Genomic DNA, 18,694 nt, shown 5'->3' with positions numbered 1-18,694 from the left:
TGTGAAGTTGTGGATCACCAACTCTTTCCGCACCTTTTGGACCGAAAGGTGGTTTGCAGAGAGGGGGCAGTTCCTCAGAAAAGTCAAGGGCACGATTGTCAGGTTTGACGATGTTAAAGGAATGAGAGAACAACGAATCCTGTCCAGATTGAGGACCGGTCACTGCTCGGTCTCACACGGATTCAATAGAGGACCCTTCCATCTACTCTCCGACCTCTGCCAAATCCACAACTCCGTCGAGCACTTCTTGTGTGGTTGCCCGAAATTCGATGATCTACGAAACCTGCATGGAATCAGCGGGAGTGTAAGGGACATCTTGAAGGACGATCCAGCAAGAGTAGCAGCGCTTGTCTGCTACCTAAAAGATGCCGAACTATTTTTTAAGATCTAGCGTCTGAACAATGGATCAGTCAAGAAGATCCTTGTTCCTTCCCCTCCACGATGAAGGGGAATAAGAACACGCCGGCATCTTCAACGGCACGGCTTCCTCTCCACTGGCCTGGAGCCATGGTCCGAGGACATCCATGCCATCTGGTCCAACAAGCAAACAGCAAGTTCTTTGTTGAGTCATGTCTCGCAAAAGGATTTATATGTGTTAAATTTTTACGTCCAATTTTTATGTGATAATTTTATGTGCAATCTGTTCCTAACGAAACCTTGCGGCAATGCCGTCGATAAAGATATATATATATATATATATATATATATATATATATATATATATATATATATATATATATATATATATATATTGCGAAACGGCTCCGGTCATGCCTCAAGGAATTTTCTAAAATAATATTTTGCCGATGCCTTTGCGCGAACTACACGGGCGAGTAGCACCATAATAGCAAATCAAATGTCGATGTTCGTGATATGGGTGCTCCGCCGAAGTGCTACCCCTGTACGGAGCACTGCGCCGAAAAGTATGCACATCGCGCTGGTGTGATCGAAGAGCAGTATGAATTTCATGTCGTCTAAAGACGACGCTCGTACACACAGCTCGTCGCGCGGATGTCGTCTATAGACGACGCTCGTAACGGAAGGGTTAACCATCAATAACTACGCTTGGCAACATTGACATCTGGCAATTTTCATATAAGATTTTTCCCCCGCATGTTAAAAGTGGTTTTTCATGTACATAAAGCGTAGTATGTCAACTGCTTCCCGGTTAGAAAATAAATGATCGTTTGAAAATAAATGAGCGACCCGTCCAATTTCAAACGTTTATTGCTCATTCATTTCATGATGGATTGATGAGATGTTTGCATCATACGTTGTCGGCACTCCATAATAATTTTTCACATTGAATAAAAAAATATATATCATGTAACTAACAATCGAACAATTAAAAAGTCTCAACCACTATCCAAACAGAAGATACCTAGGCCTGATTGATCGAAATTGACGTCATTTCTTTTCCGCGCCCGATTCGTTCGTTCACCGGCTAGCTGCATGACAATCGAGTAGGAGGCGCCTACTTCACACATACCAATTGATATAAAAGGATGGAGCGTTCGTGGATTTTATTCATTTTTACAACGGCATGGAACGGACAACAACAAGTGGAGAGCAGCAGCAGTGAAAGCGGCTAATATATAGACGAGCATCGAAACTGTGTTGTCAATAGGCTAGCTGTGCCTCACATCAAGCTTCTATGGCAGTATAAGCAGCGGCAAACTACTACTACTCTACTAGTGGCAGCAGCAAGCATCGCGAGCGGAGCATTTCGGGCACGCTCTCTCCATCAGTAGTGCGAGCACACGCTTCTTGGAATCGTGAAAGTGCAGCAGTGAACTTCAAGACGAACATCGAATCTGGGCGGCCAACAATTGAGCTGTGTCTCATATCGAACTTAAGTGGCAGTAGCAGCAGCAGCGGCGATAAACATCGAAGCCTAACATCAACAATCGAGCTGTGTCCCGCATCGGTCCAGTACTGATGGCAACAGCAAACATCATGAGCAGAAAGTTTCAGGCATGTTCTCTCTTTCTGTTGATGCTGCTGCTCAGTCAGATTTCTCATTTTGTTCGACGCTCAGATCGGTAAACATATATGTTTTAAGTGTTTTAAGTGTGGTTACATCAGATCAACATCAACCAACATGACTTCATGCGGCAAGGAAGACAAAGGAGGATCGAAGCGTATCGCAAGGTTCTACATGACAATATCCAGTGTATCAAACACGCTATTCGCCGTTTAGCTCGACGTGATAGTGTCAACGAAAACCAAATCTCGTAAACGTGCCTCGGAGCTGAAACAACTTTCTATCACTGATACCGAAACTCGATTGTAACACTGGTGAAATGAACAAAAAATACCCAACAACCAAACCAAACGGCCCTTTTCAGGATCATCAGATCATTATCAAAGAGTTTAACGGTATATTTTTTCAAACATCCAAAATCAGCCTAACAGATAGCCTAACGTAATCCTACGTCAACTATGCGGTCGTGTCTCGGACACAACCTTCTGTGACTTTTTCTTAGCGTTATTTAACTACTAGAAGTACGTTGTTCTGACCTTAATTTTAACTATTTTCTATGATGGTTTCACCAAAACTTACCATTACTAATATTATCTCTAGACATAATTTTTGTATGATATTTTTTCACTACTAACAAGCAAAAGTGATTTCAATTTACATGGAGTACTAATTTGATTTGGGAAAAACAATTTTTATTCAAAATTTTTAAAACATATTGTCATGCCTACTCCCCCATTTCGTAATACGAAGCTCAATGCCGTCAACGCGGATATCTCAAACCCAACGAAATTAGACAATCACCAGGTATGCTATAAATGTCCTCGCGTTAGTATAAGTAAATAGCGTGTCATTTGTGAGGAATTTTAAACAAAATCTTGATTCAATTTGTCTGAGAGCCCCTGTAGACTGCAGACTGACTTGTCGGTCGATAGTTCGGTCGGCTTCTTAATCAGTACGGAGAGGTATGCATGTGCGCACAATACACCGATTCAGTTGGGTCGGTTTTGTCGGCTGAAAAAAGTCTGTAGTGGTGTGGGCTCTTAGAGATGGGTGAGCGCTCACGAGCCGGTTTTTCAGAAAAAGCGTACGATCCATGATTCTTAAAAAATGAGCCGCGGCTCTCAAACGAACGGCTCTTAAATGAACCACGGATCGGAAAAGACCCACGGTTTTTCGATGAGCCGTGGTTCTTATTAGAATCACGGTTCATTTGAGAACCGTTCGTATGAGAACCACGGTTAAAAAAAGAACTGCGGTTCATAAAAGAACCGTGTTTCTTTTAAGAGCCGGCTTCTTGGTAAAGAACCGGATCGTTCTGACGAACCGTGGCCTGCAGCAGTGCGGAAGAAATATAAGTTTCCCATGCTGCTTTATAAGCGGGTTCATTGAGCTGTTTGTATGTTTGGAAATTTTGACGGATTACATATTTTCTCGAAACCCTATAAATATGGGTATTTAATGAAAGGACTTGACTAGTAGGACACAGTGGTCCCCACAGTTATTCATGTAAATGGCGGCCGTTATAAAAAGACAGACTACATATTTTGTCAAAACGACATCAATATGGGTATCAAATGAAGAAGCTTCACTAGTAGAACACAGCTATTTATGAAAAATCCAAAATCCAAAACCGCCAAAATGGCGAAATATGTATTTTTTCAAAGTAGGTATCGAATGAAAGGGTTGACTAGTAGAACACAGTTATTTATGAAAAATGCAAATCCAAAATGACCGCCACCCCAAAATAGTGAAAAATGTTTTTTTTCAAACCCCCATCAACATAGGTATCAAATGAAAGGGCTTGACTATTACAAACACAGTTATTTATGTAAAATGGAAATCAAAGATGGCGGCCGTTATAAAAAGACAGACTACATATTTTGTCAAAACCTCATCAATATTGATATCAAATGAAAAAGCTTGACTAGTAGAACACAACTATTTATGAAAAATGCAAATCCAAAATGGCGAAACATCTATTTTTTCAAAATGGGTATCAAATGAAGGTGTTGACTAGTTTCGATATAACGTACTTTTCCCTTTCAAAATTGTACGTTATATCGAAACATAAGAAAGAACTGTGAGACGTAGCTTATATTACTTTATTGTGTTGCTGTTTGGATAAGGTTAATGAATAAATTCAACTAGAAGACGAAGCCAACCTTTCTCATGATGTTTCCCTTCGTACTGTTGATTAAAGCTTGATTCACTTAGAATCTGGAATCACAAAACCGATTGTATTTCGGGATTGGTTGAACTTACAAAACAAGTTTTAGTATTAAAATAATATAGATAATTTATTGTTCCCTCAGAAAAAAATATTGCTTTAAACTTAGAAAATGTGTACGTTATATCGAGTGAAGTTATATCGAGGCTACGTTATATTGAAGTTCACCTGTAGTAGAACACAGTTATTTATGAAATATGTAAATCTAAAATGGCGACCGTTACAAAATGGCAGCCTACATTTCTTCCGAAAACCCCATCAGATGGGAATCAGATGAAAGGGCTTGACTTGTAGAGCACAGTTATTTATGATAAATTTAACTCCAAAATGGCCAATTACTTTTTTCATGTAACTCCCGCATATGGGTATCGAATGAAATGATTTGACTAATAAAATACAGTTAATCATGAAAACATACAATTCGAAACATTTTAAAACGTGGAGAAAACCGTGTCGTTATCGAAAACTGCTATACTCTCCCGACTGATAATTCGACATAATCAACATTATATGAATCAAGAGACATTATATGGATCAAATCAGTTCTAGTGATCGTAAAAAGCTTTAATCTCAGCAATTAATTAGCACAGAAATTATTTTCATGTTTGGGAGCAAGGTGATCATAGGTGAATAACAACTTGCAATGTTCTGTTTACTAAAGCTGATATACCTCATCACATTCTGCTCTTGAAGAAGATCCTTTTGTGGCTTTGACCCTAGATAAATATGCTACTCCAACTAAACCAAGCCTCATTATGCGGAACGTCATGTGTTTCTTACTACGTTTTTGTATGCAAGAGAAAATTTAAGTTGAGACTCGAGGTGAATAAATACTTTTTCGTTTATTTCACGCCATCCTCAAAAGCTTCGAGATAAAAATTTGAAAAAATACTGAATGTGCATTTTACTACGGTGTAGCAAGAAAATTATCAAAAAAAATTTTTTATCAAAAATTGAAGTACTGAAAAAATATTGAAATTTTGAAAAAAAATTGGGATTTAGAGATTCAGTACTACTCTAATTCATATTTAAATTTTCCTACGGCTTTTCTAGATATTTTTGTTTTTTCCAGATTTTTTTCAGTGTTGCGCGGTACAAAAACATATTTTTTATATTCCTAAAGGGTCTGGCTGGGGAAGGGTGTAAAAAGTGCCCTCAAACCAAGCTGTATGGAAAATATTGCTTCGAGTACTAAATAAAACATTTTGGCAGTAGTACCATATTTTGGGTTGGGGAAAAAGAAATGTCGTATTTCTGATCGAAATTTGACGCTTTATTTAACATACTTAAAATTATCCAATTTAAGTCAAATATGCGTCGTTTTGTTCGCAAACTTGTTGCCATTCAGAAAGCAACTTCATTATCCCCCCCTTATAAAAACCCCCCCTCCTTATTTGCAAAAAACTCAGACAACCAGTTTTCGCAAGCATCTTTTGAGGCCAACTTAGTATCACCAAGAGCGTTTTGCATGGACCGGAAGAGATGATAATCACTTGGAGCCAGGTCCGGACATCCCATCCGAGCCAGGATGCAATAGGACATCCCATCCGAGCTCCTGTAGCTTCTGGTGGGTCATCAAAAATGTGTGAGGGCGAGCGTTGCCCTGATGGAAAACAACACTATACCTAATGATCATTTCTGGCCGCTTCTGGTCAATCGCCTGCTTCAAACGGTTAAGCTGCTCACAGTAGAGAACCGAGTTGAGGATCTGGCCATAGTAGAGCAGCTCATAGTGGACGATTCCCTTCCAATCCCACCAAACACACAGCAAAACCTTCCTGGCCGTCAATCCGGGCGTGGCGATGGTTTGGGTCCGCTCACCGCGCTTCGACCACGACTTTTTTCGCTGTAGGATGTCGTACGTGATTCACTTTTCATCACCAGTCACGATCTTCTTCAAAAATGGGTCGAGTTCGTTCCGTTTCAGCAGTGCATCGCAGGTGTTGATTCGGCCTAAAAGATTTTTTTGCGTCAACTCGTGTGGCACCCATACATCCAGCTTTTTTGGAATCCAATCTTCTGCAAATAGTTCCAAACGGTTCTATGGTCTATACCCAGTTCCTGGCCAATCGAGCGAGTGCTCACATGCCGGTCTACTTCGATGATTTCAACGATTTTATCGGTTTCCACGACGATTGGCCTACCAGTACGGGGTGTATCTTCGACAGCCACTATATCAGAACGAAATCGATCAAACCAACGCTGTGCTATGCGAATCGTTACAGTATCGGGTCCATAAACCATCTTCGTTGCAGTTTTACCTCGCAGGTAGTAAAAACGTAAAATATGGCGAATTTCTTGCTGGGTGGACGCGCTATAACTTGAGACTGAAAAGGACAATCCCAACAATGTCAAAACGACACATGTAGCACAGATTGTCGTCTTTAAATAGCCGTATAGTATGACCCGATGCGATAAGTACAACACAAGATATGTTTAGGTGTTGCCATATATTGACAATATACGACCCCAACCCCCAACCCAATATTTGAGTCCTTATATGGTACACCATAGGAACTTGGTGAAAAACGCACTCGTCAATATTTTCTACCATATTTTTATCTCAAAGCTATTGAGAATGGTGTGCAAAAAACGAGAAGGTACATTTTTCGCCATAGATCCTATGGAGTACCATATGAGGAATCAAATATATGGTACTACTGGCAAAATGTTTTATTTAGTACTCTATACAATATTTTCCATACAGCTGGTGATTTGGTTTGAGGGCACTTTTTATTCCCTTACCCAGGCAGACCCTTTGGAAATACAAAAAAATATTTTTTTGTACCGCGCAACACTGAAAAAAATCTGGAAAAAATCACACATATCTAGAAAAGCCGTAGGAACACATTTAAATATGAATTAGAGTAGTACTGAATCTCTAAGTCCCAAAAAAGTTTTTTTTTGAAATTTCAATATTTTTTAGTACATTTTTTTTTTGATAATTTTTATTGATGCACATTCAGTATTTTTTTCAAATTTTTATCTCGAATCTATTGAGGATGGCGTGAAATAAACGAAAAAGTACATTTTTCACTATAGATCCTACGTCAAACCACATAGGGGTTGCCATATAGCTGGTGATTTGGTTTGGGGGGACTTTGTACTCCCTTACCCGGCCAGGCCCTTTGGACGGAAAAAACTATTTTGTACTATTTTGATTTTTTATAGTAAAAGCCGTTTGCTATCTTGAAGAACAATGAGTTGAACTATAATATTCTTCGAAGAACGGTGTTTGTCAACCGATGCCTGTGGTATATGACTACACAACTGGATCTCAAATACTGAGCTCCATCTGCGTTGCCACCAGAAGCCGATATAAACATCGCAGCAGAGGCCAAATACCTGGCGACGGAGCCTCAATGTATTTGTTGGAGAGTTATCATCCACCCAACACTACATCCCTGGATTGATGAAACCATAACCGCTCAGAGAACAACAGAAAACATAAGAGCTACAACGATATGGAAACAACAGCAATACAACAACGAGAGTGCGCTCGATCGAGAACGGCAGTGAGTGCCGTAAATGTGTGTGGTGTTTTGTTTTGGTTTTCGTCAAGTGGATAAAATAGGAAGAAAGGAGAGATAGATTGTAGAGTAGAAGAATAGATGTATAGTACCGTAGAATAGTCTGTTGAGTGTAGTTCGTCGATAATTCAAATTTGATTTTGCTGTAAAATAAATGTAAATAGTCCTGTAAATGAAAATATATGTTGTTTTGTGCTAATTCAAGTGCGTGGTATTTATTGAACGTTTGAATTGTGTGATTTATCGCACACCCAATACGAGTGTTCGTCCACCCACCGCCCGTTGGAATACGGCTTAATTGGAAGGATTCTGGGTGGAATTGAACATTGATGGTCCTTCGAACCGGATCTGGAACCGTCTGGAGCACTGACTAGTGGAAGTCACCGAATCGATCGTTACCATCATCATCGATATTGTGGAAAGGAATCGAATAGCACTGCGGCCATTGGAATCAGCTACACAAGGCAATATATCGGAGGAGAACAATACGCTGGACATTGGCAACATTATTTTTTGCTCAGGTTAGTGAGAACAAATAAATATATGTGCAGTCGAAGCTAGCGCACTATTGGATACTAACACCGAATTATTCTCGGTACTTTGGACCCGCCAAAATTACATTCTACGGAATTGGAGCGCGCTGACGAGGGCTGTCACCTTTGGAAAATTAAATTGTACGAGCCGATACACCGAAGATTGATCGACTCCGGATACCTGCTGTTAGAGAGGAGCATAACAAGAAAACATCGACACCACTACCACCCACAACGTCATATTCGAGGAGGACAGTAGCATAATACGACATATGAGATAAGAAGAGGAAGTGCAGCTAATATTTTGCCTGGGTGAGTGCATAGAGCAGTATATGTGCCGAAGCTAGGCAAGATTAATACACCATTTTAAATAAATATATCCTCTTCGACTCATTCCTACACACTGATCCCTGCGAGAATATTGGTATTTGGCTGTTGATTATTCGCTGCTGTTGAGCATAATCAACTTATCGTTTGGAATTGGTGCGACTATTGTTTCTGAGGGTGAGTTGGAACGGTATATGTCCGCCGAAGTTAGTTTACGGAAAACTACATAGCATACCTCTCTTCTTCTCCCAACCCTTGGTCCTGTCGGAGCGTGAAGATCATTATTTCTTGTGACGATCAAGGATTCAACGTTGCGCTGTTGCATACCATAATTATTTTGGTGCACACGTTTACGTTTTAAGGTAAACTACACTGGTATATGCCTAGCGGAGCTAGGACTTCGATCGATTACTACCAACACATTTCATCCCTTTTCACTAACGGTACCGATAACGTGAGATCAACATGCCGCCAATGATACCCGCTGCCAAGAAGGCTCCTTCGCTGAAGCTGCTCATAGCGAGGTTGAACGATGTCCAGGCTTCCTTCAACGACATCTGGCGTTTTGTGGAGGACTATGAGGAAACGTCAACGGTTACGGATGTTGACATCCGTTTAGAGAAAATTGATGAACTGTGGGAGAAGTTTTGTGACACTTTAGTTGAGATTAGGGCACATGAGGATTATCTCGCGGATGAGGAATCATACGATAAGGAACGCCAGGAGTTCAGTGATAGATATTATCGAGCCAAATCATTCCTCGTAGACAAATCCAAAAGGTTGCAGGGTCCATTGGTACTAGAGCAGTCCGTCCGAACAAACGAGTCAGTTGGTTTTGGTGCTGATCGTGTGCGTCTTCCTCAAATAAGTCTACCGTCGTTCAATGGGGATATAGATGAGTGGCTGAGTTTCCGTGACCTCTTCACTTCGCTCATCCATTATAAAACTGAGTTGCCAGCAGTGGAAAAGTTCCACTACCTCAAGGGATGTCTTCAGGGGGAACCGAAGAGCCTGATAGACCCGCAGAAAATTACGACGGCCAACTATCAGATCGCCTGGGAAATGTTGTTGAAGCGGTTTGACAATAGTAAACAGTTGCGGAAGCGTCAAGTTCAAGCACTGTTTCATCTTCCAACATTGACTAGGGAATCGGTCAGCGAACTTCACACACTACTAGAGGGATTCGAGAGGGTCGTGAAAAATTTGGATACAAAGGGGTGGTCGATTCCAAAGGGCATTGAACTGGCCGATCCTGCATTCTTCCAATCCAAGGGTGTGGATATCGTTTTGGGTATAGAAGCTTTCTTCGAATTTTTTGGAACTGGTGGAAAGATTTCGTTGGGTGAGAGACTGCCAGCATTGAATGAGTCAGTCTTCGGCTGGGTAGTATGTGGAGGCTTGTCGGTACCAAGTCAATCCATTCAGGTCAACTGCAACATATCCGCTTCGGGAAGTTTGGAGTCCTTGATTGCTAGATTTTGGGAATGTGAAGAGATTGGATCAACAAATCATTATTCACCGGAGGTAGTTCAATGTGAGGAACATTTTAAGCGAACGGTAAAGCGTGAAATGGACGGTCGATATACAGTGGCTTTGCCCAAGGACGATGGCGTTCTGAGCAGACTAGGGAAATCCGAGGAAATCGCACTACGTCGACTTCAGGGAACGGAAAGAAGATTATCACGCGATTCCAACTTACGGGATCAGTATTTGGCTTTCATGCAGGAATATCTTCGACTCGGTCATATGCTTAAGGTTGAAAAAGTTTCTGGTGAGGTTCAACGGTGTTATTTGCCTCATCACCCGGTAGTCAAGGAAGTCAGTACTACCACAAAACTACGGGTGGTCTTCGATGCTTCGTGTAAAACCTCAACCGGAGTATCGTTGAATGATGGATTGCTGGTGGGGCCAGTGATCCAAGAAGACCTACGATCGATCATCATTCGGTGCCGCACGAAACAGATCATGCTCGTTGCCGATGTGGAAAAGATGTTCCGGCAAATCAACGTCTGTCCAAAGAATAAATCTATGCAATCTATTTTGTGGCGTTTTTCTCCCGACGATGTGCCGGAGACCTACGAGTTGGGCACAGTAACGTACGGTACTAAGCCAGCACCATTTCTCGCTACTCGTACTCTCAAGCAGTTAGCCATGGATGAAGGCAGTCGTTTTCCATTAGCAGCAAGGGCGGTGTGCGAGGATGTATACATGGACGACATCATCACCGGTACAGATGAAGTAATGTCAGCAATCGAGCTGAGGATTCAACTCGACAATATGATGAATTCCGGTGGCTTTCACCTCCGGAAGTGGGCATCAAATCATCCGATGGTTTTGGAGGGAATCGCAGAAGATTCCTTAGCGATTCGAGACGTGGAGGGTATCAACTTGGACCCCGATCCGTCAGTGAAGACACTTGGCCTAACATGGATGACGAACACCGACACTTTCAGGTTCCAGTTCAACATTCCGATACTGGACACCAGCACAGGACTTTCCAAGCGAAAAATTCTATCAGTCATTGCCACGCTTTTCGATCCTCTTGGTCTCTTGGGTGCTGTCATAACCAGAGCCAAGATTATAATGCAATTATTGTGGATGTTAAAGGATGAGAACGACGAAAATTTGAACTGGGATCACCCAGTCCCTTCGACGGTGGGTGAGACCTGGCGATGTTATCACCGACAACTTCCGCTATTGAACGAAATACGCATTGAACGCTGCGTGATCATACCCGATGCGATCCTCGTCGAGATACATTGTTTCTCAGATGCGTCCGAGAAGGCATATGGAGCATGTGTCTACATAAAGAGCATGGATTCGAGTGGAACTATTAGGGTCAGATTACTGTTTTCCAAATCAAGGATAGCTCCGATGAAAACCCAATCCATCCCGAGATTAGAGCTTTGTGGGGCACTTCTTGCGGTTTTACTGTTCGAGAAGATTCGTGATTCGACGAGAGTAGCAGCGCAAACGTTTTTCTGGACGGATTCGACGTGTGTCCTTCATTGGATAGCAGCTTCCCCATCCACTTGGAATGTTTTTGTCGCTAACAGGGTTTCGAAAATCCAAACGATATCAGTTGGCTGTCAGTGGAGACACGTGTCAGGAGCTGAGAATCCTGCGGACCTCATTTCCAGGGGTATATCTCCTGAGGACATCATTGAGAACAAGGTTTGGTGGCATGGACCAGCTTGGTTGGAGAAGGGCCCCGATTATTGGCCAACATTTCCAGAGAATTCTACGGTTGAAGAAGGTGAGGAAGAGAAGCGTCGTACAGTAGTAACCAACATTGCTTCTGGAATGGTGGAATTCAACGATTGGTATTTTGGGAAGTTTGGATCGTTCATTGCATTAATCCGGTGTACAGCTTATTGGCTGAGGTTGATGAAACTGCTTCGTGAACCAATAAATACTCGTAAGGACACGAGATTTCTTTCCGCAATCGAGTTGAAAGAGGCAGAAAGGCTGCTAATTTCAAGGGTGCAACAGGAATGTTTTCATCTAGAATGGATTTCATTGTCTAAAGGGGAAATGGTTCCCCGAAAATCTCCGCTTCGATGGTACAACCCATATATATCCGAGGACGGGTTGATGAGAGTTGGAGGACGACTGAAGCATTCAGCGGAATCCGAAGAAACGAAGCACCCAGTTGTTTTGCCAGCTAGGCATCATTTTACGCAAATCATTATAAGGTACTACCACGAGAAGCTGCTTCATGCAGGACCGCAACTACTATTAGGAGCTGTAAGACTCCACTATTGGCCATTGGGCGGAAGGAATCTCGCTCGCTACATTGTGCATCACTGCCAGAGGTGTTTCCGAGCAAAGCCGTCTGCAATCCAACAATTTATGGGAAAGCTGCCATCAGCACGGGTCACCGTATCTCGTCCGTTCTCACGAACGGGCGTTGACTACTTTGGACCACTTTACCTAAGGGTAGCCCCACGACGACCAGCAGTGAAGGCCTATGGTGCAATCTTCGTTTGCATGTGTACGAAGGCGGTACACTTAGAGCTTGTAAATGACCTATCTACCGACCGATTTCTGCAAGCATTGCGGAGATTCATCTCAAGAAGAGGAATGTGCACGGATCTTTACTCCGACAATGGCACTAATTTCGTCGGAGCTCGAAATAAACTACGAGAATTCCTGATTTGATATTGAAAAATAGTAGTCACCATAGTCGAGTTTCGAAGGAATGTGCCAATCAAGGGATTCGATGGCATTTTAATCCCCCCAGTGCGCCCCACTTCGGAGGTTTGTGGGAAGCCGCCGTACGATCTGCTAAAATCCACCTGCTTAAGGTTCTAGGCGAAAGTGTTGCGACTCCCGAGGATATGAGCACTCTACTCGTCCAAATAGAGGGGTGTCTCAATTCAAGGCCATTGACACAGATGTCTGAGGATTCAAACGACTTAGAGCCATTGACGCCTGCCCACTTCTTGATCGGAACTTCTCTGCAGGCGATCCCGGAAGAAAATATAGAAGCAGTTCCCAGTAATCGTTTGAACAAATGGCAGTTGATTCAAAAACGTCTACAGGATTTCTGGAAGAGATGGCGCAGAGACTATTTGGCACAGCTGCAAGGGAGAATGAAGCGATGGAAACCACCTGTGTATATCGCAGTTGGCAAGCTGGTGATCATTCAGGATGACAACCAGCCCCCTATGCGTTGGAAAATGGGGAGGATTGTTGAGGTTCACCCGGGGGACGATGGAGTTGTGCGAGTTGTGACGCTCAAAACTTCTTCAGGTATAATGAAGCGTCCGGTGGAAAAACTGTGCATGTTACCAATTGAGGATCGGGATAATTAAACCCATAGCTTCGAATCCCATTGCACCCCACTCCCTTTCCTGTCGAAGAGGTTTTTTATTTCAGAAATTTCGGAAATTTCAGGGTGGGTGAGAATGTTGGAGAGTTATCATCCACCCAACACTACATCCCTGGATTGATGAAACCATAACCGCTCAGAGAACAACAGAAAACATAAGAGCTACAACGATATGGAAACAACAGCAATACAACAACGAGAGTGCGCTCGATCGAGAACGGCAGTGAGTGCCGTAAATGTGTGTGGTGTTTTGTTTTGGTTTTCGTCAAGTGGATAAAATAGGAAGAAAGGAGAGATAGATTGTAGAGTAGAAGAATAGATGTATAGTACCGTAGAATAGTCTGTTGAGTGTAGTTCGTCGATAATTCAAATTTGATTTTGCTGTAAAATAAATGTAAATAGTCCTGTAAATGAAAATATATGTTGTTTTGTGCTAATTCAAGTGCGTGGTATTTATTGAACGTTTGAATTGTGTGATTTATCGCACACCCAATACGAGTGTTCGTCCACCCACCGCCCGTTGGAATACGGCTTAATTGGAAGGATTCTGGGTGGAATTGAACAGTATTTTTATAGCAGTAGAGCGTAATCTAACCTGGTCACAGGCCAAGACAATAGCTGCGAGACGCCCATGATAACACTATGTTACCGCGATGGAACCTAGCAACATGAATCAACCAACTATTCTATACGGCGATTGTCGTAAAATGATTGAAGTTGGAGAATTCCCGGAGGCGAATGACCAATATCGACTAAAGCACTTCTTACCTTTGTTGCTTCAGCGGATTTTTTCTTCGGGACACCGGCGGTAGGCAATTCCTTTGCATGCCCATCAGGGATAGAAAACAGCACAACGGGCGTTTCGACAGAACTGAATTCACTGGCTGGTTTGTATGCTTGGTCTACCTTAAAAAATCCACGGCGCTGCAGTTGTATGATGTCGCCCTTCTTTAGACTTTTCAACTCTGGATCACCGAACATAGGTACCTCCGTCTGGAAAGAATTGATATCAGTATACTAGAAGAAAATAGTCGACAATGAATGAACCCTTGTCTGATGTCCTATGTAAGTTTTGAAATCTTCATCTTTGCCCAACACCGGCTTGCTAATGATATGCTCGAAGTATACGCAATATGTTGGAGGATACGCCGTGGCCTCTTGCTCACAAAGCCAGGTCAATTTCAATGTTTTTTTGAAATCTTTGTTCTCCAGATTCAATTCAGCGTCGATGGACGTAATTCTACCGACTGCATCCTTTTGGATTTTCTTTATCATGATATTACCCCAATTTATAAACGTAGCATTTGTGCCTTCCCTCAATTCAATTGCATCGACATAGTCAATTAACACTCTCGGACCGAGCCATACTGTTTTCATACCGATTTCGCTATTTTTCGGATGTACTGGTACTTGCACAGCTTCTAGTTTGGCCCCTGAAATATTCACGACCACGCGATTTTCGTTTTCTAAAGCTGTATAACGCGGGGCTATTGGATCGATAACCTTCTTGTTGAATGCCCAAATTTTATCCCATTCCATGAAAACTACCGATTTGCTGGATCCTGAAAAAGTGGAATATGTTTATAGAAAAATATGAACAAAGTACGAACCACCCACCTTGGGCTATGATGAACTCTCTCAATCCTTCAACGGTCATTCCTCGGCGAAGAATCCCCCTCACCGTAGGGAATCTTGGATCGTCCCATCCATCGACAAGCCCCTGTTCCACGAACCAAGTCAGTTTTCGCTTTGAGAGCACAGTATTGGTCATATTTAGTCTACTATACTCCCAGATATACGGACGGCGCAATCCAAGCGCCTCAATGAACCAATAGAACTGGTCATCTCGATCGTGATATTCCATCGTTCTCAGCGTGTGAGTAACATTCTCAATAGCATCGACAATGGGACAAGCAAAATCATAAGTTGGATAAACTTTGTATTGGGTTCCAGTGCGAGGATGTGGTTCATTTTTACATCGGTAAATGGTCGGATCTCGCATACATCCATTCGGTGAAGACATGTCGATTTTGGCGCGAACACATCGTTTTTGACCAAATTCCGTACCTTCCAGCATTTCCTTCCACATTTGTAGGTTCTTTTCAACCGAATTGTTTCGGTTTTTCGATTCTATCCTTTCTTCTCGCTCTTTCTTCATTACTTCTGGTTCGGTGTCATCAACGTAAGCTTTCCCTTGTTTCATTAATTGTTCACAATAGTCCAACATCAAATCGAAATACTGTGATGTATGTGTGAATAAATCCGGTTTGATTTGTAACATCTCTAAATCTTCCAAAATTACTTTTTCAAAATGGACATTTTCCTTCGCAGGATTTGTGTCGTCGAATCTCATTATCAGCTTGCCTTGGAACGCTTTTTGATAATGCTGGTTTAGCAATGCTGCCTTTGCATGTCCTATATGAAGATAGCCAGACGCTTCAGGTGGAAAGCGAACGACGACTTTTCCCATCTCGGCTCCTGGAAGTTCCTCAAACTTTCCTTCTTGTTTTCTTTCGTTGCTTTTCTCAGCACTTCCAGCCCGAATCATTCTTTTAACGACTTTTGCCACTTTCGGAAGATTTTGAAGCACTGTTTTGCAGGGCAACTGAGCAGAGAGTAAGTCATACCATCGCTGAACATGCACCGGAATTCCGATAGCCCTCAACTCATCGTAGCTGTTAAATAACTCATTGAACACCGCTAGGTCGGCAATTGTTAAATGATTCGCAACTAAATACGTAAGCGGGGCGAGACATTTGTTGAGATAGTTCAATTCATCTACAGCATTTTTTTCGAACGACAGAGTGTATGTCAGCCAATGATCAATTTGAGTGCGTTCAATCGGCGTTTTACCATAAAGTTGATACTTGGGTGCATCGCGAGACAATGCACGCAAAATATCATTGTTGGTTACGGAAATGAGAGTGCGATTAGTAAACGAAATTGAAGTTTCGTTCCCCCAGCCAATCTCAATTGGATTCGTATCCTTAATCAGTTCCGCAACAATTAATCCACCTGCGAAAAGATTTCATCATTTTTCTCGTTTTGCGTTTTGCAATCTCAAATGTAATGATATACTTACCAATAGCTGGATCGTTATAACTCGAAATAAGTTTCGTTGCCATTGTTAGGGGCAATGTCCTGACAAAATTGCAATGAATTTAAATTTTAAGTAAATATTATCACCAAATTTCCAAGAAAAACTAGAGCCGCTATTTTAAGGACAATTGAAAACGTGTATGGGAACTGACAGAAAGTAGTGATGCCAGATTTATTTAAAGATATTTAATGCATACTTCACAATATGAATGTTAAGGCTGAGGACATCGTGGACGCGATACGATGCGGGCGCGGGTGCGATCTCGTTTGCGGGAAAGCTCTTTCGTTCACGAATGTGGAAATCAAATGCAAACCGCTCGGACCTGACATAGGCTGATGTCGCATTAGGCGGATTCGCCGCCGCGGATTCCGCGAGTAAAACCGCAGCGGAGGATCTACAGTGTATTGTAAATGAGCCATGTCACAAAGAGCGGGGCGGTTTTGAAAGTGATTACAAATCGAGCAAAAACCATCGCGATATCCGCGGCGGCGAATCCGCCTAAACGCGGTGCGATGCGGATTTCAATGCTATGAAACTGTTTGTACCGTTTGTACCAAGATGCTGAACGATAGGTGTTTCGTTCTTGACACTTTCAGGACATGACGTGAGACGAGTTTGAGTGTGTGGTTATGGAAGCGCTCAAGAAACTAGATCTGCCAGTGGAAGGGCTTGGCGAGCAAATGCTTCTCAACATCATTTTATCGCGGATGGATAAAGCGACGCACGTAACCTGGGAAATACGGCAGGAATCAGGAGTTCTGCTCAGCTACTCGAAGACGACGGCGTTCCAGCAAGAACAGTGTAGAATTATTTGGAAAATTTAAATGGATACGAAAGTGGAAAAACGAAAGCGGGGGTGAAGATCACCACTAATGAATCGAAGCTTGATAATAAGAATGATCAAAAATTCGCGGATTGTAAAGGTAATCACGAACTCTGGAAATGCGAAACCTTAAGAAGACGACAGAAAGGCCATCGAGCGAGGGAACGTGCTTCATCACACAACTGCAGAGAGTGTGGCAAACGACACCATACTTTGCTTCACATCATCTAACATTCGGGAATCATACAAGCAAAAACGACCATTGTGCAGATCGCAGCCAGAGAGATAATTCAACTGAATCGTAGTGAAACGACATCGAGCAGTCAAAGCGAGATGATTTGACCCGGCACAGCTGCGACTTTGTGTGCCAGCGTAGGAAGTCAGACGAAACAGGCGTTACGGCTATGGTTAAAGTCCGTGGATTGCTGAACTCTGCATCCCATATTTTTGGACCACCGCCCCCCCCCCCCCCTACTTAACGCAATTTATAACTAATACACAGAAAGTAACGCAACCTCGACCACCGTTCCCCCACCCCCTTATCGCGTTACGTAATTTGTGCACGAGGCCTAAGTGGCCTCAACGATGCGAACACTTGACTCCATCATAAGGTACAAGCGACGATTGAATCGTATGTCGGAGATTTTTTTTACTGAGGTGTAACTTCTCGTAGCGCCACGGATCACTAGCGATCTGCCGGAGAAACCGTTCGACGTATCCGAATGGCCGATCCCTGCTGACGTCAAACTAGTCGATTCGGAATTCTACAAACGAGGACGCATCGATTTGAGTGCTCCCGTGGCCGAGTGGTTAGAGTCCCACATTATCATGTCGAAGGTTCGGGTTCGATTTCCGTTCTTTGGGATTTACTCCGATTTGCACTGTGGTCACACGTATTCTAGAGCTTGAATGAACACACCAGAATGTATTGAAGGCGTGTTATCCGTCATAGAAATCTCAACTAAGTACTGTAACGTATATGTATAACCTTTGCTAACCAATCATTATATGACACTACCTTGTAACATATATACACATTGAATAAACGTTATTCGATTCACTTGCATATTGGGCACCTTACACGATCGAAATTATTGACAATAAGGGTCTTCAATATCGTAACAGCTCCGACATCCGATCTAACCTCAATCAATATTTTGCCACCTTAAAGGCTGATTTAGACGATGCCAGCCAGCGCTCTAGTTGAAGTATCCAGTAAATAGAGAACAGACACTCTGTTCAAGTTAGAGGCCAATTACTTGTTCGATACTGGTACAAGTAACTTGAACAGAGTGTCTGTTCTCTGTTCACTGGATACTTCAACTAGAGCGCTGAC

At 42.5% G+C, this 18,694-nt stretch overlaps 1 protein-coding gene across 3 annotated transcripts in view; it reads right to left on the bottom strand.

Moving 5' to 3' along the window:
• The window catches only part of LOC129766427 (bifunctional glutamate/proline--tRNA ligase), a 39,601-nt gene extending 22,909 nt beyond the window's left edge, over window positions 1-16,692 (bottom strand). For all 3 annotated transcript variants that reach the window (XM_055766958.1, XM_055766965.1, XM_055766968.1), the window contains exons 1-4: window positions 16,518-16,692; window positions 15,053-16,450; window positions 14,483-14,997; window positions 14,204-14,428 (exon numbers count right to left, since the gene is read on the bottom strand). In XM_055766958.1, the coding sequence (XP_055622933.1) occupies window positions 14,204-14,428; window positions 14,483-14,997; window positions 15,053-16,450; window positions 16,518-16,560 (2,181 nt within the window). In that variant the 5' untranslated portion in view covers window positions 16,561-16,692. The remainder of the gene's footprint in view (window positions 1-14,203; window positions 14,429-14,482; window positions 14,998-15,052; window positions 16,451-16,517) is intronic.
• Window positions 16,693-18,694: the final 2,002 nt, after the last annotated feature.

This window comes from Toxorhynchites rutilus, chromosome 1, assembly GCF_029784135.1.
Source record: "Toxorhynchites rutilus septentrionalis strain SRP chromosome 1, ASM2978413v1, whole genome shotgun sequence".
Taxonomy (NCBI): Eukaryota; Metazoa; Arthropoda; class Insecta; order Diptera; family Culicidae; genus Toxorhynchites; species Toxorhynchites rutilus.
The sequence above is the reverse complement of the archived record's forward strand: the minus strand, read 5'-3'. Positions and strand labels throughout refer to the sequence as shown.